The sequence below is a fragment of the Pipistrellus hanaki genome (genome assembly GCF_964339955.1).
Source record: "Pipistrellus hanaki genome assembly, chromosome: 2".
Classification (NCBI taxonomy): domain Eukaryota; kingdom Metazoa; phylum Chordata; class Mammalia; order Chiroptera; family Vespertilionidae; genus Pipistrellus; species Pipistrellus hanaki.
The window spans coordinates 68468287-68486906 of record NC_140504.1 but is presented as its reverse complement, the minus strand read 5'-3'; the positions used below and the strand labels follow the sequence as shown (position 1 = coordinate 68486906).

Genomic DNA, 18620 nt, shown 5'->3' with positions numbered 1-18620 from the left:
ATTTCATGCCCCAAAAAGAGCATTTGCGGGAAGTTTTAATTCATTATTTTGAAGAGAAGTGCTGCTGAAAGTTATAGTATATTTCGGAAAGCTTATGATGAACATGCTCTACCTCAAAATACGTGTGAATGCTGATTTAAACACTTTAAAAGTGATGATTTTGATGTGAAAGATAAAGAAGTTCAGGTCGACCAAAAAAGTTTGAAGACCAACAATTACAAGCATTATTAGATGAAGATGCGTGTCAAACTCAAGAACAACTTGCAGAAAGATTAAACGTTAATCAGCAAACAATTTCTGATCATTCACAAGCAATGGAAAAGATTTTAAAGGAAGGAAAATGGGAGCCACATCAAATGACTGAAAGACAAATGGAAAACTGAAATCATCAGTAAAATGTTGCTTCAATGGCAGGAAAGAAAGTCTTTTTTGCATTGAATTGTAACTGGTGATAAAAAGTGGATTTATTTTTGAGAATCCCAAATGCATAAAATCAAGGGTTGATCATGTCAACCATCAACATTGACTGCAAGGCCAAATTACTTCAGGAAGAAGACAATGTTCTGCTTTTGGTGGGATTAGAGAGGTATGGTGTATTATGAGCTTCTAAAACCAGGTGAAACCATTAATACTGAACTCTACCAGCAACAAATAATCAATTTGAACTATGCTTTGATCATGAAACTACAACATCGTATCAGAAGACACAGCAAAATAATTTTGCTTCATGATTATGCACCATCACACTCTTCAAAACTAGTTAAAGACATGTTAAAAAAGATTTTTCCTGGGAAGTACTAATCCACCCACTGCATTCACCAGACATTGCTCCTTCAGATTACCACTTGTTCTGATCGATGGCACATGCACTTTCTGAGCAGCATTTCAAAATTTCTACTTCAGAAGTAGAAAATTGTGTCTCTGAATGATTTGTCTCAAAAGAAGAAAAGTTCTATTGGGATGATATCCACAAAATACTTAAAAGATGGGGAAATGTGTAGATACCGATGGACATTACAGTCGGTTGTCAGGTTAAATGGAGATCCGTTCCTATGATGCGATTTAACGCGATTTTCACTGTAAGTAGAAACCCAACTATGTCACTCACATGGAGGACATACACAGCAGTAATGAAGTGAAACAGTAAAAAAAAAAAATTAAAAGAAAAATAACAATTCCTGACATTTGCTTGTGGTAAATAAATAATAAAAAACAAAGTACATAAATTGAAATTATGAAACTTTTTTATTTCTGTAAATAAACTAGAGGCCCGGCACATAAAATTCATGCACTGTGTGTGTGTGTGTGTGTGTGTGTGTGTGTGTGTGTGTGTCCTCAGCCCAACCTGCACCCTCTCCAGTCTGGGACCCCTCAAGGGATGTCTGACTACCCATTTAGCCAGGACTGCTGGCTCCCAACCACCCGCCTGCCTGCCTGATTGCCCCTAACCACTTATGCCTGCCAGCCTGATCACCCCTAACCCTGTAGTCAGCAAACCATGGCTCGCGAGCCACCTGCGGCTCTTTGGCCCTTTGAGTGTGGATCGGTGTTAGAACCATTTCTTCAAAATAGATTCGCCCAGGCCAAAAACCAACTTCAGCGCATGGACCAACAAAGTTTATCATACTGTACGTGTGTGCCCGCACATGGTATTTTGTGGAAGAGCCACACCCAAGGGCCCAAAGAGCTGTTTGTGGCTCGTGAGTGGCGTTTTGCCGACCACTGCTCTAACCCCTTCTGCCTGCCAGCCTGATCACCCCCTAACTGTCCTCCCCTGCAGGCCTGATAGCCCCCAACTGTCCTCCCCTGCCAGCCCGTTCACCTCTAACTGCCCTCCTTTGCCAGTCTGGTTGGTCCCAACTGCCCTTCCCTTCAGGCCTGATCCCCCCCAACAGCCCTCCCCTGCTGGCCTGTCGCCCACAACTGCCCTCCCCTGCCGACATCTTGTGGTGGCCATCTTGTGTCCACATGGGGGCAGCCAACTTTTGAGTTGGAGTGACAGTCAATTTACCTATTACATCTTTATTAAATAGGATGGGAGATGGCTACGTATGTCGAGTCCAACATAACCTGAGGACTGACTGTACTTTGAAGAAAGCACTTTTCATATTTCTTTTGAAATTAGTGTTTTCTTTGATTACAAAATCCACATTGTTAACTGGTACACCTAGTAACTCTCATTAGGTAGCCCCAGGTCTGATATAAGCAGTGGCCAGTCTTGACTTGGAATATAGCCTCAAACATGGCACAAGTGGCAGCTGGCTTTAACCATCATCCTGGTGCCCATCAAAGGGTTCCATGCCCAACACTAATGGCTGCCAGCCTTAGTTTGTAAAATAGCCTCTCTCAGGAACCTCCAAGCCCAGCACAAGTGGAAACCAACCATAAATTGCTCACTTTGTAGCTCTTACCAGATAACCCCGAGCCAGGAACAAGCAGTAGGTAAACCTGACCGGCACTATAGCCCCACCCAAGAGGCTCCAGAACAGTACACACCTGGTGCCATATCAGAGCCCCACCAACCAGCTTTACAAATGACAAACCCAAAGGGCAGACTTGGCTGGCATTAGAGTCCCACTATAGAGACCCCTCATCTGTGGGGTCAGCCCTTGCAAAACAGCTTGTCCTTTATAGTCAGAGCCAGCTCTCAGACCCAGTCAGCATGAAGGTCAAACTACCCACCAACATGAAAGCAATAACCAAGCCCTGGTCGGGTGGCTAGGTTGGAGCACTGTCATCCCATATACTAAAAAGGTAGTGGGTTGGGGCATGTATTAGAGGCAAATGATTGATGTTTAACTCTTACAGTGATGCTTCTCTTTTTACTCTTGATGTTTCTCACACAGATGTTTCTTTCACTCCTTTCCTCTCTCTAAAAAAACCAATAGAAGCATATCTTAATACATAGAAACAAACACAGGGAGTTAGCCAAAATGAGGACTCAAAGAAACATGTCTCAAAAGAACGAGAAAATGAACTAAATGAAATGGACAAGCAATCTTCCAGATGCAGAGTTCAAAACAATAGTTATATGGATGCTCAATAAATGTAGGGGAGGAGTAGATGAACTCAGTAAGAACATCAACAGTGAGGTAGGAAAGGTAAAAAAGTGATAGAAAACAAAACAAAAAGAGAGTAAAAAATGAAGAATGCAATAATTGAAATGAAATTAGCTGGATTCAGCAATAGATCAGATGAAGCAGAGGATCAAGTCTGCCATCTGGAAGACAAGGGCGTTAAAACCATCCAATTAGAACAGCAAAAGAAAAAAGAATTTTAAAAAGCAAGGGTAGTTTAAGCAACTTCTGCGACAACATCAGTTATAACCACATTTGCATCAAAGGTACTACAAGAGAAAGAACAAGGGATTTAATGCTATTTGAATAAATAACAACCAAAATCTTCCCTAATCTAACAATGGAAACAGATGTACAGTTCTAGGAAGTATAGAGAGCCCCAAACAGATGAACCCAAAGAGGCCCACACTAGGACACATAGTTAAACTCCCAAAGGTTAAAGAAACAGAAAAAACCTCAAGCAGTTAGTTATGTAAAGGGAGCTCTATTAGGCAATCAGCTGTTTTTCAACAGAAACTTTGCAGGGCAGAAGGGAATGGCATTCAAAATGATGAAAAGCAAGGAACTACAAACAAGATTGCTCTACCCAGAAAAGCTTTCATTTAGAATCAAAGGAGCAACAAAGAGTTTCCCAGACAAGAAAAAACTAAAGGAGTTCATCTCCACTAACTCAGTGTTAGTGTTATAAGAAATGTTAAGTGACTTCATTAATTTGAAAGGATAAAAAATACAAATAAAAAAGTACAGGAAAAAAAAAAGATCTCATTGACAAAGGCAAATATCTAGGAAATGCTATGGATCATCCAACTATAAAGCTTGTACAAGCATTAACCCTTTGTATGCCATAAGAATCTATAGGCACAATTCAATTCAAAATATGTGGCATGTGGGGATGGTTTCCATTTTGGATGCATGGCAGTTAACTAGTTAAAGACAAAATTTAGAAGATTGTGTTATTACAACAATAAATTAAGGGATACACATAAACACATGCACAAAAGAAGTACAAATACTCCAATCAAAAGACCTAGCATAGGTGAATGGATAATATAACAAGACCCATACATATATTGCCTACAAGGGACCCACTTCAGATTGAAAAGCTAAAAGTAAAGGGATGAAAAGAGATATTGCATTCAATTGGAAACAAAACAAAGCTGGGGTAGCAATAACTATATCAGACAAAATAAACTTTAAAACAAGGGCTGTAACAAGAGGAAAAAAGAACATTCCATAATGATAAAGGGATCAATTCAACAAGAAAGTATAACTCTTGTGAACATCTACACATGTAACACAGTTGCATCTAAATATATTAAGTATTTAAAGGATATAAAAGGTCAACAGTAATACAGTAGTAATAAAAAACTTTAACATCCCATTGATATCAATGGATAGATTATCCAGACAGAAAACCTACAAAGAAATAGTTGCCTTACATGACACTTCATACCATAGGACTAAGTTGATATTTTTAGGACACTTCCCAAAAGTATAAGAATGTACATTCTTTTTAAGTGCATGTAGAACATTTTCCAGGATAGATAAAATAGTAGGCCACAAAATAAATCTCAATAAACTGAAAAAGACTGAAGTCCAATGAAGCATCTTCTATCACAGTGGTATGAAACTAGAAATCAATTACAAGAAGAAATCAATTACAAGAAGAAAACACAAAAAATGTGGAAGATGAATAACATGCTACTAAACAATGAATTCTAACATATAACTTAGCATACTACTTAACAGTGAAATCAAGGAAGAAATCAAAACATCTGAAGACAAATAAAAATGAAAACACAATGACCCCAAAATCCATCCAACAGAGCCAAAGAAGTTCTAAGAAGGAGATATATAGCAATACAGGCCTACCTCAAGAAACATGATCAACCTCAAATAAACAATCTAACATTAAAGGAACTAAAAAAGATGAGCAAACAAAGCCCAAAAAGAGAAGGAAGGAAATAACAAAGATCAGAATGGAAACAATAGAGATAGAGTCTAAAAAGACAATATAAAGAGGTTCTTTGAAAAGACTAATAAAATCGATAAAACTTTAACCAGACTAAGAAAAAAAGAATTGAAAGAGGAGAGGTGACAACAGACACCACAGAAATACAAATGATATAAGAAAACTAGAGGCCCAGTGCATTAATTCATGCACCAGTGGGGCGTCCCTCAGCCTGGCCTGCAGGATCAGGCCTAAACTGGCTCTCCGGACATCCTCCAAGGGGTTCTGGATTGCCAGAGGATGCAGGCCAAACTGAGGATATCATTGGTTGGCCAGCCAGGGAGGAACTGTGGGAGGGCTCCAGGGCATGTTTGGCCCATCTTGCTCAGTCCTAATCAGCCGGACCCCAGTAGTAAGCTAACCTACCAATCGAAGTGTCTGCCTTCTGGTGATCAGTGCACGTCAGAAGCAGTTGAGTGGCCTTAGCATATCATTAGCATATTATGCTTTGATTGTTTGAACGGCTCACTGGATGACTGGACACTTAGCATATTAGGCTTTTATTATATAGGCTAGGATACTACAAACAATCATAGTCCAAGAAAATGGACAACCTGGAAGAACCAAATTCTTAATCCTCTAAGACAGAAACAAGAAGACAGAAAATCTATGCAGACTGATATCTACTATGAAATCGAAGCAGTAATCTAAAAACTTCCTAGAGTCAAAAAACCTGATTGACTTGTCAGCTTCATAGCATAAGCTCCCTTGGTAGCCACATCATGATGCCACTTTATAAAGGTCACAGTCAAGTCCCCATGAATACTTTTCAGTACTGTTACTAATGATTACTTAAAAGTAAAAACAATAACAAAACAATAAAATGAAGGTAATTCAGAAAAACGTATCACTGTTATAACAACGTAATTTACCAAAATATGTTTTGAATGAAATTATATGTAGTAACATTTTTAAAACCTACTAAAAAATTACTACACTCAGAATCAGAGACAAAGTCTAAATTTTGTTCCCACCATTACGATTAGCCCAATCATGGAGCCCTCTGGTTCTCAGGGATGCCTTGGTGACACATCTGTACTGGGATAATGTCTACAGCACCATTTCCACCTTCTATTCTTCCTATTGCTTTTGCCATTTTTGTAATCCTTTTGCAATTAGACCAACCAGTTGACAAACAAACCTACCCAACTGCTATTTTCCCTTTCAGTTTTTTTTTTTTTTTTTTTTTTTTTTTTTTTTTTTTTTTTGCCAAGGAGATAGAAACCAATGAATTACTCATTTGACAGTATGACCTAAGAAATATTTTTGCTTTAAGTGAAAAGTTTCTCTCCTACCTGAAGGAAGAAGGAAAAGGTCTTGTCCTGAGGATGGCCGGCTACTGGAGCCAGGAGGTTTTGAATGTTCGATGAGACTATGCCTTGCAGGAGGTGGAGGAGGTGGGAGGGAAGGGGGGAGGGCATCAAAAGCACCTTCACCTGAATTTAAAGAAAGGTCAGTATCAACAGCAGAACTTCATTAGTCAAAACACAGTATAAGGCCAAAGTAATTATTGATTTTCTCTTGCTGCTTATAAAGAACTTCACTTGCAGTATTTATCCAGCTGTTCACCAACTTTGATAATGGGAGTTAAATATTTTGTGGACTATGGAAGCAGCAAACCAGACACACACACACATATGTGTGTGCAAACTTTTCCTATTTCCCAGGTCTTTCTATTAAAAAGCAGCACTGCAGGTTATGAAACAGCTTACTATTCACCTGTGAGCTTTAAATCATTAAGACACTAGAATTTCGAACTAAAAATTATGTCACACCATCAAAACAGAACTTTTTGTGTAACAGCCTCTAATTAGAAAATCACACTATGCACAAAAATTTAATGTCACATAATAGATTATCTTTTAAACTTTATCCTACAAGGTTGTAAGTTATTGAAGTTAATGCTCCATATATTTTATTATCAAAATATACCGCAAATGGCCACCTACAGGAAAAAAATGTATTTTTCTATTACAATACCATATTTTCCGGCGTATAAGACGACCCCTAATTTTACAGTTAAAACATAGGTTTAGGCCTATATTCGCTGTATAAGACTACCCCCCACTTCCGAGGCAACACCAGTTCTTTTTTTACTACACTTGATCTTAGCCAAAAGGCCGAGAAGCGATACCAGTTCTTTTTTTAATAGACCACCTCTCTGACTCTGGCCAATCTGAGCAGGCTTTTTAATAAAACACAGTATAGCTTCGGGTACAGAACATGTATAATTTGCATGCATAAAAAGCCTGCTTGGATTGGCTGAGTTAGAGAGGCAGTCCAAGCAGCCTTGCAGTGATTGGTGCGGGATCGAGTTGGAAAATTCGTTTAGTGGCATATCCAGACGTTTTTTGGGATATACTTGGCGTATAAGACCCCTGATTTTTGGTTGACTTTTCTTTCGTTTCAAAAGTCTTCTTATAAACCGGAACATACGGTATATCACTAAAGAGAAACAGTTAAATACTACTTTGTGTGGTCACAAAGCTAATTACTCATATTTGCATATTTCCAGTTTTAGCAACTACAGAACACTGTGAAATGCTTTTGTCTATTTCCCCCTGCCACATGTACTATTCTATGCATTTTCCTTTATAATGATTCTTTAAAAAAAATTAAGTTGCAGAGTATATAAGCAATCTCAAATGCTCTGCGAATGAAACAGTGTATATAAATAACTACATATTCCAGTAACAAAAATTCACACGTTTAAATTTACTGACAAACCAAAAGGTATATGTAAAGAAAATAGTTTTACGATTCATGCAGCTTGCTTTGCAAAAAATACTGAAAGTATTTTCTTTAATAATCAAAAATATTTTTCTAACTTAAAATATGTGAAGGTATAGCAGAGGTAGTTCTACTATCATTCCAACCTTAAGCTATCTGTTAAATTATCTGATTCATCCAAATACTTTTTCAGCCGTGTCGGGCACCATGCCTGGCACATAGGTAACATGTAGATCTAAATCATAAGGATCTTACCCAAAGAGCTTAGAGTCCATAAGGAGATCTAAGAAAAGTTCATTAATGATTTAAGATGAAAGTTCCATAGGTCCCACAGAGAGAGATTCATTTTAAGAGGGAAGAGGAATGAAGAAATTGGCATTAAGCAAGATGTTACCAAGAACATGAAGGTCTGGGCTAGCACTGGCTCAAGTATATTTGTCAAATGGGAAGATGGTGTCTTTTAGACAGAGCAAACAGTGTGACTAAAGCATGAGACGTACAGAGGAAAGTGGGGTTAAAAAGATAGGTTGGAGCATTTGTCTATGCTGCCCAATATAGTAGGCACCATGCACATGTAGCTATTTAGTTTAAATTTCACTAAAATTCAGTTCCACTGTCACATGTGTGAATATATAGACCCTTCAATCACCACATGAAGTTCTATTGGACAGTGATCACCTAGATCCTGGAGACTTGGGTAATAGGTCAAACATCAGTGTATAGGAAGAATAAGGGAGAAAAATACCACGTAAAGAAGTTAGAAGCCTTGTCGTTCATGTAGGTGAGAATAAAGCACTGAACTACTGAAAGGACAGGAGAGGTTTGTAAAATAAAAAAGAACAGGAGAGTAAAAGATATCGCAATAGTGTAATTGGAAACACTGCTTGATGGTGTTTAAGGAAAAAAATAAAGAGTTTTACTTCACATTTCTGGCAGTCTAATAATTCAGAGAAGCTTAAAAATGGACCTTCATCATACATTGTTTTACCATAAGGTGACCCGTTATTATAAAGCCTTAATGTGTGGGAAGGTTCTAGTTGACTTCCTCTAAATACAGGGCAAGAAACTTCCCACCTAGGCTTAAGGGCTTAACACATGCAGCCAACTTTAGCATGCATACACAACTCTGTGTCTCCACACAGGTGCACACACCGAACACAAAGTATGCTGCTTCATATTAAAATTTGAAACAAAAATTTAGATTCATTGGATATGTGTGTGTGTGTGTGTGTGTGTGTGTGTGTATGTGTGTGTGTGTGTGTGTTTATTGTTGTTTTTTGGTTGTTGTTTTTTACAATTCTTTGCAATGGTGATAATTTATTCTCAGCTCTCTACAATAAAATATATAATTTTCCATAATGTAACTAAGTGGGACCGGATCATCTTATGCTGAAAGAAACAGTACACATTCATTAAAAACTGTACTTAAAGAAAATTTCAGATGACCACTGCAAATCTATCAGAACACAAGTGCCTGAATAATGCTCTCATAGATTTAGTAGTTGAAGATATAACTTGATAAAAGTCTGAGGGCCAGCTATTGACACCATTGCTTCAATTCTCTGAATGGAATAATGGTCAAATGAACTTGAGAGCAGCATCACCTGAAGAATCCATTCTAATTCAGACAGGTTCAGAACCTAGTGAGTCTGCATTACACGAAACTCCAATTTCTGATAATTCAGATACTAAGTGAAAGAAGAGGCAGGATGGCTTGTTAGAAATTTTTAAAAAAGGTTTCAACCTAATGGAGGGATGAGAAGATCATAATCAGAGGGCGTCCTGTTGAGTGAAGAACCATGCTTTGGATTGTCCCGAGTTGGAGGCCTGGCAGGTGGTAATGGCACTGGATCAGAGGCTGAATCAAAAACATCTCCTAGAGGATAACACAAAATCTTAATGTATTTTCAATTCAACATTGCCATGGACTTTTGCCTTTAAATTCTGACCATTAAGATGTAGAATACAAAGAGAATATGTATTATACATACCCTTTACATATATGCCTAACTCAGGGATGTTTGATTTCTTCATCTCTGAAGATGTACCATGTGTTCCATTCAATATACAATGACCATTATCATAAGACCTATGGCAGAAACCAGAAGATAAAAATCATAAGGATAATTACTTTCTATTTAAAAGTCACTTGGGAGGGTGATGGGAACCAGCAACCCAACTCATATAATAAAATTTGAAAATAAGTATAATTAAGTTGCTTTTCTGGAAAAAAGTACAAATAATATTATCTAGATACTCTTACTCAAATATTTGTAAGAATTAAAAATAAATATCCCATTGAACACAAATTACTTTTAAGTGAAACTAAGAACTACAGTAGTCACAAAAAGTGTACTTGAAACACATCTTTGAAATTAACATATTGCTTTGAAAGAGTTCACTAATTGTCAAGTTTTTGAAGAAAAAAATGTAATAAAGCAAAGAAATATGTTATTTAACATTATATTTTTATTCCTGTAATTTGAGCTGTCTTTATAACAAACTAGAGCCCATCAAAGATGGAGAACAATATTAAATGATTAGCACTGCATTAAAATTTTAATGGTCAGCCTGGCTGGTGTGCTCAGTGGTTCAGTGTCCAACTATGAAACAGGAGGTCATGGATCGATTTCCAGTCAGGACACATGCCCACGGTGTGGGCTTGATCCCCAGTAGGAGGCATGCAGGAGGCAACTGATTGATGTTTCTCTCATCTATGTGCATATCTCTCTCCTCTCCTCTCTTTAAAACAAACAAACAAACAAACAAACAAACAGACAAACAAAACAAAAACAAAACAAAACAAATAACCTATTAAAAAAAGTCATTAAAAAAATCTGATAGGCATATTCAAAGACCTAGAGTCTATAGTATAATTTCACTGCTGCCACAAACTGCAGTTCTGACAACTGTACAAAAATGACTTTAGCAAAAGTCTTGGGTATACAACAAATATTTTGATCTAGGTGTCTATAAGGATAATACTAAAATTTGTTTTTTTCTGTTGAAATCATACTATGAACACAATGGGTAAAATTGGGGCATGGGAAGACAGCAACAGGAAGAGACGATAGAAACCATGTGTTGTCTTCAGAATATAGCTGTGTAACAAAGAAATTCATCAACTTCTGCTCACAAGGAGCTATATAGAAAGCAGAGTTTAGATTTTACTTTTCTCTAATTTACTCTGAATTCTTGGGGCAAAATAGAATCACATACATAATGGAGGAGTTGGTGGATATTTAAATAGTTATTATAAGAGTGCTTCATTTGTAATTCATTTTCATTCTCTCAGGTAGCCACCTCTCTTCAAGGGGCCAGAGAAGTTTCATTTAAAAATAGTTAGCATGTATTGAATTTTCATAATAACGATGGATTTTTACTGAAACTGAATTGAATTATTAATCTACTGTTTAACTTTTTACACATATTGACAATTTGATTCTTCTGATGTTCCAAAGGGTAAGGGGGAACAGAGGAGAAAAAAAATATTTAAGCTTAAAGAATGTTTTGTGGACATAAGAAAATACTCATCCATCAGCTTTCAAGAACAAATTAGATAAAAAATGCACTCCAATTAAGTTTAGGGATTATCAACATTTATTACTTCTCTATAACAGTACAAAGATGGTAATGGTGGACATAATTCAATTTTATATTCTAGATTTGGGAGCTCTGCCATCAAATAACTCATACAATATGATGTGACAATTAAAATTTAAAGAATTAAAATTATACCCCTCACTTTTCCAGCAATGAAAAATAATTATACCGTGTAGAGAGAAATATTTCATCTTATTTCAGTTTTTAAAAATGACTACACATTTGTAAGAGTCAAAGGAATTGAAAATTGTAATAATTTGTATTTGACATGAAGGAATAACTTTTTTCTCTTTTAAGAGTAGTAGACACTTGGTTCTCCTGATACAATAAATTGCCTCTCAGTTATTTCGTTGTCTTCTCAATGATACTATTTTAGCAGCAAATGTCTTAAACACCAGCAATTAGCAAGAAATACTTCAGTTCTTGCTTTGAAATATGAAGCCCTGGACTTCAAAATGTTAATAATCCCAGTTAATAACTTGGCATAGTGTTGATAATTCCAATCAAGATCACTCATTAAGACAGATCTCTGGTTATAGTGAACAGTTGCCTTTCTTTTCCAAGCTTTGCATTTTCTGTCTCAGTATAACATTCAGAGAAAGGCATTAAGAACATTTTTTAGGTTTCTCATCTGAAAAGGGAAAGCTGCACACATAAAATGCTTTCCGTTGACTGACTAGACCTCAAATGGAAACTGTAGACTAAATAAAGATGGCATAAATGATTGAAGTGTTCAAGGGCTCTCCTATCTCTCAATCAGGAGGCACTGGCAGGCAGAAGGCTGGGCCACAGCACCAGTGGAACCCTAGTTTATGTTCCCAGCACAGCTCCTGAGACGTTATTACACGAAGAAAATTGAGGCTTAGAAAGTAAGTTTTGAAGCTGAGATTTCACTTGAGTACCTCATATATGTCAGGCTTTTAAAAGAATAAATAATAATATATTATGGCTTACTAATTCAATTAAAAAAGACAAGTTAATATTTCAATACACAACACCCATTTTTAATAACTCATATACTTCAAAGGGGCTACTTCAAAGATCAAGGATGTCTCTAGAATAGTGAGAATAGATAACTGGCAAGAAAAAACACTATTCCTCACATTCTTACTTGCTCCAAGCAAAAGGAAGATAGACAGTACCTGATAAAAAGCAGTTAAGAGAAAAAGTTTTAGGGTTTTTTCCCTTTTTTTCTTCAAGATCTGAATAGAAGGAGGTAGCACATCCAGATGAGAAATGAATAGAAATTACACTACTCTTTACATCTTGAAGAAAAATTCTAAGGATGGTGGCATAATACCTTAGTTTCTAAGCACACACTTTTCTTCATGAAATATGTACTTAGAACTTATAAAAATGGATTGAAACTAGCTAATGGAAAATTCAATTAATCACTATAGGTAACCATCAACAAAATTTGACCAGAGTATGATTTGTTTTTAGGGAGGGAGAGAGGGGCAAAATAATGTTCCATTAGACTTATTAGTCAACTAAATTAGTCAAACAACTTGCTGAAAAATTTGTATCTTTTAGTTTTTTCTGAAATTCAGAAAACAGTATATAGAAAGAAGAGGCTTTGAGCAAGAAAGCAAGGATTTTTAATAAACAGATATGATTTATTGGGTCGGCAGCTAAGTAATTGCGGGTTTCACACATATATGGCTTCAGTTGAATTTTTAGTTTGCAGACGTAGTACAAATGTAAAACACATTTTGTTATTTTATAGTTGGCTATTCAGCTGTTAATCAGTAAAAAAAGTTTTTTGATCTGTTTTGTAGTTTTCGTTTGGCGTTCGTTGAAAAATGGAAAATCAAAAGGAACATTTTCGTCATATTTTGCTTTTTTATTTCCGCAAAGGGAAAACGCATCGCAAGCTCATAAAAAGTTATGTGCTGTTTATGGTGACGAAGCCTTAAAAGAACGGCAGTGTCAAAATTGGTTTGCCAAATTTCGTTCTGGTGATTTTTCACTCAAAGATGAAAAACGCTCTGGTCGTCCAGTTGAAGTTGATGACGCCCTAATCAAAGCAATAATCAATTCAGACTGTCACAGTACAACACGTGAGATTGCAGAGAAGCTTCATGTATCACATACATGCATTGAAAATCACTTAAAACAACTTAGCTATGTTCAAAAACTCGATACATGGGTTCCTCACGAACTGAAAGAATCACAGTTAACGCAACGCATTAGCAGCTGCAATTTGCTAAAGAAACGTAATGAAAATGATCCATTTTTAAAACGACTGATAACTGGCGATGAAAAATGGGTTGTTTACAACAATATCAAGCGGAAAAGATCGTGGAGCAGGCCAGGTGAACCAACCTTTTACCATTCAAGGAGTTTTGATCTTTACAAAACTCCTTGAATGGTAAAAATTTCAATAATGATGATGATGTCAAATCGTACCTGATTCAGTTTTTTGCTAATAAAAACCACTCAAACAACATCAAAAGCTGATATTCATCAAAAGAAGGTTTTGTTATCAGTTTGGTGGGATTACAAAGGAATTGTCTACTTTGAACTCTTACCACCCAACCGAACGATCAACTCTGATGTCTACATTGAACACCTAACGAAATTAAACAATGCAGTTGAAGAAAAGCGGCCCGAATTGACAAATCGAAAAGGTGTTGTATTCCATCATGACAATGCAAGGCCACACACATCTTTGGTCACTCGGCAAAAATTAATGGAGCTTGGTTGGGATGTTTTGCCACATCCACCATATAGTCCTGACCTTGCACCATCTGATTACTTTTTGTTTTGATCTTTACAAAACTCCTTGAATGGTAAAAATTTCAATAATGATGATGATGTCAAATCGTACCTGATTCAGTTTTTTGCTAATAAAAACCAGAAGTTTTTTGAACGTGGGATTATGATGCTGCCTGAAAGATGGCAAAAGGTCATTGATCAAAATGGGCAATACATTACAGAATAAAGTTATTAAGTTCCATGAAAAAATTGTCTTTTTCTTTTAAAAATCCGCAATTACTTAGTTGCCGACCCAATAATTGCTTAAAAATGAACATCATGAATGATAATGTATATGCAGATGTGAGGAGATAAAAAAGTTGCCCATATTCTTACCTAAGAGGAGGTTTTACATTATGACAATGAGATGGCTGTGGATTCAGGGAAACAGGATGGGATGAAGGAATCTTATATTCATCATCATCTTCCTCTACTGGGTCTCTTGTCTTTTCTGAAAGACAATTTGCTAAAGGACCAGTACACCTACCAGAGAGGAAGAAAAAAATCCAGTCTAGTATAAGCATAATAATTTAGAACAAGTCTGATGTGACATAATCAAATTAAAGAAGATACTTTGTCACGTGTATTCATTTTTCAATTACAAGGTAATAGCAGAAGGCTGTTCTTATGCTAAATACAAAGAAAAGAATTTTCAATCTTTTGTTAAGACTCTACTAATAAAATAAAAAAATGTTATACTTATAATTTTAAATGGCACAGTAAGAAAAACTAGTAACCTGTCAAATAAAATGATCTTGGAGCTGTTAAGAGAAAATGCATAAAATTATTCAAAGCAAAGCTACTAAATATTAACATTTTGTTCCAATTTAACTTACATCAGTAAATTAAGATTTATATATATATATATATATATATATATATATATATATATATATATGTATGGAAATTTTATACTAGTATATTAATGAAAAGGTTCTTATAGAAAGGTCAAACTTTCTGTCTTTAGTAAATATTACCTATAGTTGAAAAATAATCCTACTTTAATTAAATGAAATCTTCCTCCTTGAAGTCACAGTTTAAATTATTTCTTTTCCAAATACAACCAAGAAACAAAAATGACCAAAACAATTAGAAGTAGATAATGAGAAAACTAATTAAGTTGTTGAGGTATAGTACATTATTTTTCTGGCTTAAATTCCCTGGCTAAATGAAAAAGAATGAAAATGATTAAGATGATCACCTAATATATGTTCAAACATTTTATTCATCCATGAAAGTAAATAAATTAAACAAAGCCAAGCAAACAAAAACCTTCTGTTTTCACAGTTTTTGTTACTGGAGTTTAACCCTTGGTGACGAAAGAGAGAAATACCAAATTAGAAATGCAAAAACCTATCCTGATCAACTTTAGGACAACCAACCAGTTTGTATGACAGTGGAGATACATATGGAGCCAAAACTTTTCGTTAATCATCATGAACTTATGGCAAATCTATTTCATTAAATTAAAAAAATGAAAATAAAGTATTTTGAGACTGCAATTTTGAAGCACCTTCTGTAGAGGGAGCAAGAGTCCTTTGGTATGTTCACCATCAAGCAAGCCTGAAATAACTTTCATTTTGATCTTCTCATTAGTTAGAATGAAAACAATTTTTAAGGGCTTTGTGTCCATTATTAGATGCTTTGAAAACTTGAAGGTTTTCAAACTTTAATGATAACTGAGTCTCTAGGAAGTTCAGAAATTAAAGAAAAATTGCTTATAAGATTTTTCAAAAGTATATTTTTACCCATCTTTGGAAACTTTTTCAATACCAATTTCGAATTCTTATTTGAGTGATCTTGGAATTCAAATGACAGTTCATGGTGGGATAAAAGCACAGTGATGCAGTGACCAAGTCCACTGTCAGTGCCCAGAGCACAAGCTAATAATTATTAATAAACTAAGGATTACCCCTTCTGAGGTGTAACCTTGGGAGATGTACATTCTAAATGAAGGCCAGTGAGGATATGGACTACAAAGTGATGGCTTGATTAGAGCAGAGATTTCAAACACAACCTTTCCACAAACTCTTATAAACATGGATATATCAACTTAGCTAACTCGAGGACCAAAGTGGGTTGGTTCTATTAGCAAATGAAATGAGAAAAATATGTACCTTTTCTATGCACTAATACTTTCATTCATAATGAAACTTTTCATATGCAATTGAAATAAACTGTATAAAAGAATAAGAACTATTGACCAAATATTCAACAATCATATCAATAAATGTCAGGAAAGTTCTACTACCTGCCTGAAGCAGGTGACTCCCAGAGATTTGAGTTTTTAAAGGAGCACTGCGTTATAAGACTAGAACAGACAATTTTGAAATCACATCTGTTGCAACTGGTTCTATATTTTCTCTTCACCTTACTCTTTCCCCCCCCTGCAAATCAACTGAGGGAGTATTTCTGAAGGAAATGAAAATCAAAGCAGGGAAGGTGAGGTGCTTGACTGGGAAGGGGGCATAGAGGAAATCTCTACCTTCTCCTCAGTTTTGTTTTGAAACTAAAACTTCTCTAAAAAATAAAGTCTTAATTAAAAATAGAATTGAAGAGGAAGGTACAATGAAGATAAAGAAGTTGTATACAAAATACCAAAGGAGAAATATTGATTCACGCAAACAATTACAATATGTGTAATTATATGTGGGATTTTTTTTTCCCTCTTCACAAACTCATTCAAGAAGCAGGTTCAATTTAAGTTGCAACTAAATAAATGGTAAAATGATTAGTTTAAGAATTTTCATTAGCGATCATGTATGTTTACTTTACTTTTGACAGTGGAGAAAATATCTAACTTTGGGACATGGGAAAATATGCATCCACTGATTTCATATAAGGAAAATTTTTAGGATACCAGTTAAATAAATTGAAACAAATTCTATTTGGCTGGTTCCAAGTTAAACATGCCAAGTGAACCATCCTACCATTTACACCTACTGCTTCACTTTCTTTATATTATCATTACACGCTGATGGAGTGTTCTGCACTGTGGTAGCCATTGGTGAGCTAATAAACTGGTAATGCACAGGACACATACTCTCAAAGATGTACAGCCATCCTCACCACAACCTTGTAAAATTCATTGTGTGCTAATTATTTGAGCCTTCACTGAGTAATACATCCATTTTCTTCCTGTACACATTTAAAACAAAGAATATGTGATCTAACACCATTCTTAGTGATTTTTATATTTTGAAACTGAAGGCTCACAGGTGCATTCTTCACAAGCATGTCAAAGTCGCGGCTAGTGGGCTGTGACTTTGACATGCTTGCTACAATTTCGTATATTCCTGGTGTGAGGCATACAGGGTGGGTAAAAGTAAGTCTACAGCTGTGAATACATGAAACACAGAGGTTATTCTTGTATTATTATTTATTGTTGTATGATTTTTCATATGAACTGTGAACCTACAGCTGCCCCACCCTGTATAATCAAAGGGTGCCTTCTACAGATGCCTTTGGATTTACCTACCCATGTTTCCCCGAAAATAAGACATCCTCCAAAAATAGGACCTAGTGCATGGAAAGATAAGACATCCCCTGAAAATAAGACCTAGCGCAACTTTGGGAGAAAAAATTAATATAAGACACTGTCTTATTTTTGGGGGAACAGGGTATATAACATACTTCAGGCATTACCCTAGCAAGTTCTTTCCTTCCCTTCATTTGAGCAATTCTTTTTTTATTGAATTTATTGGGGTGACATCTATAATAATAATAAATGCATAATATGCAAATTGACCGAACTGCCAAACAACAAACTACTGTCCATACAAGCATGCTATAACATACACTGGTGCCAGGCTAGCCAAGCAATTGCACCCCACTCCTGTCACCCACAGAGGGAGAGGTGCTGCTACACTGATGGCAATCAGTGGCAGTGGCAGGGGTGGGGGCAGGGCCAGCTGTCAGCAGAGGGTGAAGGAAAGCCCTGATAGGCCCTGACTGCCAGCCAGGGTTAGGGACCCTACCTGTGCACTGTGGAGTCCAACCGGCTGGATCCGGGTGATCGGCTCCCTCAACCTCCTGCAGCGCCCACCCCCAACCCCCGACCTGTCCTGCCTTCAGTTGCACCCCCGACTCCCAACCCTGACAAGAGGGAGCCCAATTCCTCATGGAATCAGCCATTTGTTAGCTTTCTGTCATTGCCCTGACAGCACTGAATCCTGTTCACCTACACCCTGGACCCTGACAGGAAGGAGGAAGGAGCCCAATTCCTCATGGTCCCTACCCTGGGCTGGCGTTGGCAACAGAATATGTCTGAAGACCAATTATTAGCACAATGTATCTCTGAAGCTGAAAGAAGCCAGCCTTGTTGACAGAATGTATCTGAAGACCAACTATTGGCACCAGGCATCTAGTTGGTTAATATTATTATATAGGTTTCAATTGAGCAACTCTTAATACCTCAGTTAGTCCACCCACTTTTTCAGAAA

The 18620-nt window shown here is 36.4% G+C and overlaps 1 protein-coding gene and 1 long non-coding RNA gene across 9 annotated transcripts in view; both read right to left on the bottom strand.

The window, feature by feature from the left end:
- Window positions 1-18620, bottom strand: part of LOC311618287 — a 1465663-nt gene that overhangs the window by 1065058 nt on the left and 381985 nt on the right. The window lies entirely within an intron of this gene.
- The window catches only part of CBLB (Cbl proto-oncogene B), a 228781-nt gene that overhangs the window by 15405 nt on the left and 194756 nt on the right, over window positions 1-18620 (bottom strand). For 2 of the 3 annotated variants that reach the window (XM_084875699.1, XM_084875700.1), the window contains exons 14-17: window positions 14515-14661; window positions 9810-9907; window positions 9563-9694; window positions 6384-6524 (exon numbers count right to left, since the gene is read on the bottom strand). In XM_084875699.1, coding sequence (XP_084731825.1) covers window positions 6384-6524; window positions 9563-9694; window positions 9810-9907; window positions 14515-14661 — 518 coding nt within the window. The remainder of the gene's footprint in view (window positions 1-6383; window positions 6525-9562; window positions 9695-9809; window positions 9908-14514; window positions 14662-18620) is intronic. The other variant, XM_084875701.1, reaches the window with a different exon arrangement.